The 9,400-nt window shown below is 30.2% G+C and overlaps 1 protein-coding gene across 1 annotated transcript in view; it reads right to left on the bottom strand.

Annotated features, from left to right (window-relative positions):
* LOC100568839 (intraflagellar transport protein 172 homolog) overlaps nucleotides 1-9,120 on the bottom strand; it is a 110,000-nt gene extending 100,880 nt beyond the window's left edge. Inside the window, exons 1-4 of the mRNA XM_003245979.4 lie at nucleotides 8,928-9,120; nucleotides 4,966-5,109; nucleotides 1,856-1,968; nucleotides 1,506-1,691 (exon numbers count right to left, since the gene is read on the bottom strand). Coding sequence (XP_003246027.1) covers nucleotides 1,506-1,691; nucleotides 1,856-1,968; nucleotides 4,966-5,109; nucleotides 8,928-8,969 — 485 coding nt within the window. The 5' untranslated portion in view covers nucleotides 8,970-9,120. The remainder of the gene's footprint in view (nucleotides 1-1,505; nucleotides 1,692-1,855; nucleotides 1,969-4,965; nucleotides 5,110-8,927) is intronic.
* Between the last annotated feature and the right edge of the window lie 280 nt (nucleotides 9,121-9,400).

Below are 9,400 nucleotides of genomic sequence, written 5' to 3'. Positions count from 1 at the left end.
ATTAACAAAATACGTAAAAATGACGAAAATTTTCAAATTATTTTTAGTTAGAAATTCATGAAAAATTTTCTTTTTAAATCTAAGATTTGAAAATATAATACAAAATTTCTCATAAGTTTTTCTACCTTTAAAAAAAAAAATGTCTACAAGCAAGTCAAGTTAAATTTTTATGAGCGTTTGAAATTCATATTTTTACAACATTTGATATTCATTCGATTTCTCACGTAACGATTTTCTATTTTGTTGTAATTAAAAAACAAATGACTGTAGATACTTGAAAATTTCACTGAATGTTTATATTAGTATTTTATATATACGATAAAATTTTGAAAATAATTTGATCATTTTTGAGCTGTTTACGGACATTGTAAGTTTTCAATTTTTTTAGCTTTTTTTTCTATAAATATCAATAAAGTTTTATCTGTCTGGCCAAAAAGTGTGAAAAATTATTACAAGGCTCTTGATACATTGTTACAATAGCAGTTTAAAAATCTAAAAAATACATAAGCACAGTTTATTTATATTGTCATTTTAAGCTCAAATTTGGACGAAATTACATATTAAAAAACTTGGAATAACTATTTTAGTTATTTTGTTGTGATTGTATATTATTCGTGGGTACTTGAGACTTCTTAAGTATACTATTATATATCTATGATAGTACTACGATTTGTAGTTGATGTTTAACGCGTTATAAGTACCTAATGGATATTGTGATATGATTAATTTGGAATTTATTACAGGTACCTATTATAGGTCAATTTTTTTTTTTAATACCATAGATAAGTATATAATATGTCTAATAGCTAGACTGACAAACCGGCTCCGCTCAGAATCGTTTTTCTTATACAGTGATATTATATCATTGAATTCAAATTTAATACTATCCATTAAACAATGACCCACTTGTAACCTACTGTACAGCAGAGCGACATCCACTTACCCACCTTTTTTTTTTTGAACCTGGAAAGTTATTTTTATAAATTATTATAGTTTTTTAAAAAAAAAAAAATTATATGTATGGTTTTATTCCTTGGTCCTTTTAGACCAAATGTTTTTGTTAAAAAAAAAACAATCACTTTTCTCCATATATACTATTAGGAAGCGGGAAAATTTCCCCTGGGGTATAAATGAACAAAAATATTCTGTACAATTTAGTTTTATGATACAAAATAATGTGTGAAAAAAGTTGTGATACTCAAAGAAAATAGTTTCTACACTTGTGTACATTTCCAGTAATATATGTAACATACCTAATTGATTTTTTGTTTAGCGGAAAAAAAAAATGGAGACATTTAGTCATAAAGCCATCGATGCATTGAACCAAAAAAAAATTACGTACATTTGACGTGACCAATAATCCGTTATCGCTAGTGTTGAAAATCATTTAATTACAACTATTAAAATGTAAAAAATATCCATTTTAAAAAGTGAATCGAAAGATTTGATTATACGATTCAAATGATCGCATCGAGTGTGGTGCATTTAGCGGTGAAAAAGCTTACTTGGAGGCCAGCGACACGACGTACGAACCAGTGGCGTAAAGGGTCTGAGATTTATTGGATTTGTAGTGGGCAGCCCGTATCTTGCCGTCTAATTGCCCGTAAATTATCGGCCCCTCAGACATCCACAGCATGCAGGTCACCGGAGACTGTGTGCCGAATTTATTGCATATCACCTTTTTGGCTCCCCTGTAATTCGAATTTTATATACAAACGCGTACATAAAAATATACATATATACATTATACACGTAGGAGTTAACAAGGTTATTTCCAGAAGCAAGGCGCACTGCACAAGCTTAAACAACGATTTCACATTAATTATACACGACCAATTTTTTTCCCGTAGCTTACCAACTGTCGCCGATTTTGTACACGAACACCATGTTGTCGGTCTGTCCCACGGCTATTCTCGTAGAATCAGGAGAAAACGCCAAACCTTTGACCGTGTAACTTTTTCGGCCGGCCTATATTGCGCGTCAAAAGAAAAAAAGAAAATTGAAATTATAGTAATTGCGTGCCCGGAAATATTTGAATATTGCGTTTAAATAGTGAGTTATTGAGTTTTAATTAATGTCATATGTGCACCATGGATATAGTCAGTATACTGACTGAGGTTAAATTATGTCTAGAGGACATATACATAATTATACATATATATCAGTGTAACGCAGTGGCGCAACCAGGATTTATTCAAGGAGGGGGGTCCAAAAAAAATGTATTTAACTACTGTTTTTCTGTCCTTTTCCTGAGTATATACATACATTTCATTTCTTATTAAACAAAATTTGCCGAGTTTAAGACCAATAAAAAACCACACAATTATATTATTTACATTTTTAAATTTACATTTATAATATGATATGTCAATTAATTATTATCGGATTTGACTTGTTATCAACAAAATACCTAATGTCCAAATCTAATTTAATAACTAATAAGTAATAATCAATCTAATCAATAAATTTCGATGAACAATTCACGGAAACTTTTAAAAATTAAAATAAAACTATGACATAAGCCAAGGGGGGGGGGGGGTCCGGACCCGGGGTCCACCCCCTGGGTTCGCCACTGGTGTAACGTATTTTAGAAATACTTACCATTTAGTACATTTTTACTACCTATACATGTGTGGAACACAATTATTATATTATGTAGTTTTAAATAAGCAAAAATCTGTTATTAAATATTGTGTGACTTATTTTATATAAAAATGTAGTTTAACTAAGTTAGAGTAAGTTTTTTTTACAAAATCTAACGTAATAATAATTGCTGTATGGCATAAGTAATGATGAAAACAAATTAAACAAGAACTTTTGTTCAGAATAAAAACAATACATTTCGCTTAAAAACCGAATGTTTCGTTTTGGAAATTCATTTTTGAAGAAAATAGTCGAAGAAATATATAATCGTATTATGAAGAACGTTATTTATTGTTTATGTGGATTGCTAGAATTTTGTGTTATATTAGTTCAATAAAATTGTAATTAAATTACATCATTTCAAGGACCAATAATACCGCTACAATCATAATTTCATCATACAATTTTCTCCAGGGGCTTTAGAATTGAGGTCCCTCGTCTAGACAGTACACCAAAACAAAAACCACCAACCTATTTCGAGGGATTTCAGCAGAATTAATGGTCTGATAGTATTATTTTTTACTTTGTCAGTTTAATTACATAACTTTATCAAATGTATTTATCGTAATGGTTTTAAAAATCATACATTTTTTGAAGTGCTACAAAATTCATGTCTGTTTTAAAATGTACCTAGCTTATTTTATACTGTGCATAAATTCTTTTGCGAATTAATGTAAATGTATATTCTTATTTTAAAATAAAAAATATCTATTTATATTTTTTTAACATTGAATTGATGTGTTTGCTTTTGTCTAATATTTCAACAGCTCGATCACATTTTTCTACCCACCAATATATCGAGCGATTTCCATTAAAAGTTTGAAAGTTGTTTGACGAATTGCTCATGAATGGCTTAACGGAAGTTCAGTTTTCATACGCCACAATATTTAAAGTAATTTACTTTACTTGTTTTTATAATCCGGATTTATGCTTCCTTGTGACTTAAGCTGTATACTGTTTTTATTTATTCATATAAATGTAGATTATCATAAAATAAATTAAATATCGTCAACTATAAACGAGGAATTATATTTTGAATTTTTTTTCAACATCAAGTTTTTATTTTATTCAAGTATAAAATACAATAAACCATTGTAATCTGTGAATACAATTATGTATTTGATGTTTTTCAAATATAAATATATAAATTAATACTAAAACTGTAGGGCGATTCGGTGTAAATTATTATCGTAAAATGTCGTAAATACATTAACTTTATTAAAAAGTTTTATGCATATTCATTGGTACGTAGTTATACGTCCACCGATAACTACCTATAACCAAATCATTGAATTTATCTGATACTATATGGTTATCTTGTTGTTATTTTTGATAATTTATAGAGCTTAAAATAAATGTTAACTTTGATTATGGTAAAAACAAAACTCAATCGTATACAATTATTTAGAATTAATAAAGCATACTCAAGTCCAATATAATTAATTGAAATAATCCAATTGTTGTGGTTTTAATCGATTTTCAGGTTTATAATAATTTCGGATGCATTAAAGTAATGTACCCGAAGTGAGGTTTCATTATTAATTGATGTACCTATACCTAGAAAAATGTTTGAAAGTGTGAATGCAATATTTAATAACGCACGTCAAATGATTAATTATTAAAAATGTTTGCTCTAGTGGTAAAACAATAATTAAAAAACACAGGTGTAGATCGATATTATTCGGTTTATCGGTTGTTAACTAAATAGCACGTGGTGAATTCGCTCGAAAATCGTTTCAAATAATGGCATAACAATGGGGTGCCTATACGTGGGTGACCTGTGGGCGTACCTACCTCAAAACTTTGATGACCCTGTGTTTCCCTACGTATCTCAATCACTTCCGCTCACTCACTCACGACCTCTCCACCAGGATTTTATATAGGTACCTACAACACATGTATAGTTTCATTTTCCGAAAATACCTATATGCTTCTGGTCGGGTGTGGTGGCGGTAGCGGTATACCTCAATAAAAACAAAATAGACTAGTTAAAACGTATTGGTGTGGTGAACGGTTGGCGGGCCAAAGGCTAGACCTGGGGTACGGTTTTATAGTCTCGTTCGGTCGAGGATCTCTTCGACCCTCCCTATCTTTGCCCAATCGTGTAGTGTTGTACTCCTCGGACTTGGAGCCCGCGCCCGTGTAAGTGTTTGTGCGTGGGCGACGGGTGTGTGTGTATGTGTGTGTGTGTGTGTTACTGTGGTCGAGTCGTAACCCATATAAATGTATAAATACGGCGATTAGTAGTCCACTCGCGCGTAATCTATATATATATATGTATATATAAGGGCCGAAAGTGGCCCGCGTACACTTTGTATTTACCCCGTGCTCGGCGGGCTTAGTGGGAAACTTGTCCCTTTTCACGCCAGCCTCGTCGAACAGCAACACCACCCTGTCGTTGTTGCACACCGCCAGTTTTTGGTTGTTCGGTGACCACGTGGCTGCCAACACTTGGAACGGACCATCCTGTCGAAAACACAGAAAATAAACATAATTCCTGCACCGCCACTACAACTGTATACTGCCCCGTTGCTGTTGTATAATAATAATAATAATAATAATAATAATAATATTATTATTATTATTACGATAGCTGTGCGAAGACGACAACGGCTACGACGCCACCGCCGCTTACCGTGTTTAATCACATTAATAATAATATTATTTAGATATTATCGTGAAAGCTGTGGATGGCCCGTGTCCCACGGTAATTCTGTTTGTGAAATTGTCGAAAACCCATTACATCGGAGCGCATTAAAAATACTACATTATCGTATTATGTATATTATGGCCGTATCGGCTCCACCACAACCACCGCTCAATAGCAGCCACCGAGTTGTCGATGTCACTGCTGTTGCAGTAGTTGCCGAAACTTACCCGACCCAGGGACACAATAATAACCAATGAAAAACGCTTAATAATATGACGTGTGTATGCAATTTAAACGTATCTCGGTGTAAAATTATCTATATTATATTATGACAATATGTGGTTTCAATTTTGTTTCTTTTTTTTTTTTTTTTTCAGTCATTCGGTCTGAGTGTGTCACGTTTCTTTATAATATTGTTGTAATAACATTAAAGACATTTATTTCAAATTATTTTTTTCCTTTATTTTATAGGAATTTTTTTTCATAGAAGTAAACTACGATTGTCTTAGTCAAATAAAAGAAATTTAACCACTGCAACAGTGTTTTTGGAAAATTTGCTAATTTTCATATGACCAGACAACAACATTACTACATTATAATGTGTATTGTATTTTGAGAATAAATAGCAAAGAATACGCGAGATATAGGTACAACTGCGTATAAGTATTAAATATTGATCGATACAATGCACTTTTATAAGTGTATTATTATTTGATATTAACGACAACATTATCCAAAGTCATTTAGAAGAAAATTTAAATCGTTAATCTTGAATGACTTATTTATAAGTTATTATTATTTTAAAACTTAAAAAGTAATGGAGAAAAGCGAGAAAACTTTTGAACTCACAATTATAAATTATTTGTTTTTAAAACAGTTAAAATTTTAAATTAAATCTTATATTTTTCACTTTACGCTAATTAACCAATAGATACTTAATTAAATTGTTTTATTTTAAGACACACGAAACATAAATTACCAATAACTTTTTATTAAAACTTTGGAAACACCGAAGACATTGGTTGACATACTCGTAAATAGAAAATAAAAATCTTGTACCTACAGATTAAACCATATACCTGCTAACTATTCTAATAGGTATTATGCTTATAATAATATTGCACATTAATATTAGTAAGATTATATACTTACCAATATACAATTAATTTTCAAGGAAATAATTATTTTATTCTTGTGTATAAAATATGTATAATAATTATTATTGTACTTTTTTAAGCCTTTTATTTATTTAAATTTTTATTGTTCTTAATGTGCGTCCAGACGTAGCAAAAAATGCTCATAACCAAGATGGATAATATATAGAGATGTCAACACTTCCTATGGTATACAATTATTATTATGATAGTGAACCGAAAAAATCATACCAGTATTGTAACTACCACCATGAGCGCTGCTTACCCGATGAGGACTCAAATATAAAATGGTTCGTATGGTATGTACTTTATTATATATATATATGCATTAAAAATTTTAAATAGTGTTTGACTTAAAAATAATAAGTGCACTTTTTTAATTAATATAGGTATGACATAAGTTTATATTTTTTTTATTCATATAAAGTTTAATCGACAGGGTCGTCTAAACTTAATGTTATTACTTTTTAAGATGACATTTTTTTGACGTCATATTATAACAATATACTATAACAATATTTTTTACCTAAGGCTATAGTGGTTCATGTTTGGAAGGTTAAAAAAGTAAAATTACTAAACTGAATTTAATGTAACATACATATGCCTACAACAGTCTACACACAATAATAGAGTGGGACCTTGGTATCTCAAAGTTTTTAAGGACCAAAAATGAATTTGACGTACCGAAACTTCGAGTTATCAAGGTAATTAAAAACATGTGCATGCTTGAATGATTGAGACTGAAAAAATATTCGATACACAGAAACTTCCAGATACCGAGGTTCCACTTTTTTTAGTGATAGGCTCATAGGTCATGTGGTTTTTATACCAGAATAACGAAATTTAAGGGATACTTAGCAGAGAATATTATTAATTTTCCTATATATGATAATTTTCTAGGTTCAAGGAACTTGTCACCACAACAAAATAACGATAGATTAAAATATAAGAGAATGTGTGAATTTGTGAGCCATACTAGCTTCTCACTCCCACAAAAAACGAACGTGTATTAGGTACTCATAACATTGTGAAATATTTGTTTATTTTGTGATGAAAATAAGCTCCTACTCCCTAGGATCCAAAATTTTACACATTATCATATATTTTATTCGATAATTTTTTTGTGGGGGTATTTTTCACAACCAAAAGTCTTCAATATCAATACAACGAGTTCAAATAGCATAAATTTGGTTAGATAAATTTGCATACAAATCGATACATTATTGGAAAAATACCATCATGTATTCATGTCAATGATTAAATTTAGAAATAATATTATCATGAATACTTATATACATTTATAATGGTATATTATAAAAGAGTTTTGTATTATTTGACACACTATATCATATTATTCCATATAACTCCATATTGAAGTTTGTCTAGTTCCCAATAAAACAAATAAAATTAGGAGAAATAATACATTTTCTAAAATAAAATAATGTTTCATTTTATTAAAAGTAATAATGTGACTGGTGTGACTCTCAAAAAATAATAACATTTTAAATTATAAATATTATATTGTTCCAGGTTTTCTTTTTTTAAATTATTTACAGATGAGTTGACTTTATTTATATTATAGAAGACAAAAAAAAAAACAATCATTATCAAATACGATTTATCTATGCACATACAGATATTTTAATGTATTAATATTTCTTGAAGTACCTATACAACTATTTGTTTGTCGCAAATTTAGTATGATAAATCATAATTTATTATTATCGCTTAAATTATAATGTAAAATTGTGGAATGTTGGATACTAAATGTATCGCTAATCAATATAACCAATAGTAAATTTCGACTTGGTAAAAAATCATTCACATTGACAACACTACCTATTTAGTTAATGTAGTTAACGAAAAAATGTCCAATACAGAATTGCACTTCTTGTAATTATAGGTATACAAATATAATATATGAACGTTTAATATGATCCATTTTAAAGATCTTAATGAAATTAAGTTTGACGCATAAACCATATTATTTTATTAAATATAATATAGGTATTGGATAATAAATATACACGTTTTATACAAAAACTTGCAAAATGTGATAAACGAACTTCAAACTCATTTTATAATATAAACGTAGAAAAGTTGTAGAATGATTTGACTTTGGTCTTTATTATTAAAATTATCACACTGTTCAAAGTAATATGTATAACTCTTTAATATGCAAAATAAAAAAGAAGTGCTCTCCGTTTTGCATAATCAAATATTCTCTTAAAAACATTTTATTCGTCAAGAGAAATTATTTGCAGCCGGCATTGCTAACCTTCAAATTTCTACTCAGACGTGCTATTTTCTTATGTACCCTTTCCCCATGCCAACGCAAAACGTAACAAATACGTCACTTGTGTCTTGAAATAAGTAGGTATTCACATTGTGTTGTTGACAGCAATGAAATTTTCAAAAAGTTTCGCTCACCGTTTGCCTACCCGCGTATTATAATTCTTTACTGCCTAGAGACCACTTACCTCCGTCTGCTGTGTCAACGACTGCAAATGTTTCAACTTCATCGTGCTAATGAAATATTATAAGAGGATTTTTGTTATTTGATTTCCCGGCCGACTAAACAAATACAAGCGAATTCCGTAAAACTTGGCATATCGAAACACATCAAAATACTCGTAGTGTCCGGATAACACAGTCACACGCGCGATCCATTTGTTGTGATGACTTCGAAATCAGTCGCTATGACTACCGCGACTATAATATTATTATTGTGTTTCGCATGGCCGACCGCTGTGGCTGGTGTAGTGGGGTTGTGGATGAACAAAATAAGCGTTCGAAAAAATAGTACGACAAAATGTAAGCAATAAATGGTCTTAATGTGCAATTTTTTTTTTCTTAAATAAAATATCTCCATCCCCGGCGGTAGTGAATATAATATCATGGTGTGGAATGACGTTTTCATTTAAAACCTAGCCCTAGACGCATTCCAGAGCGT

This window comes from Acyrthosiphon pisum, chromosome A1 (assembly GCF_005508785.2).
Source record: "Acyrthosiphon pisum isolate AL4f chromosome A1, pea_aphid_22Mar2018_4r6ur, whole genome shotgun sequence".
Classification (NCBI taxonomy): Eukaryota; Metazoa; Arthropoda; class Insecta; order Hemiptera; family Aphididae; genus Acyrthosiphon; species Acyrthosiphon pisum.
This window is presented reverse-complemented; position numbering and strand designations above follow the sequence as displayed.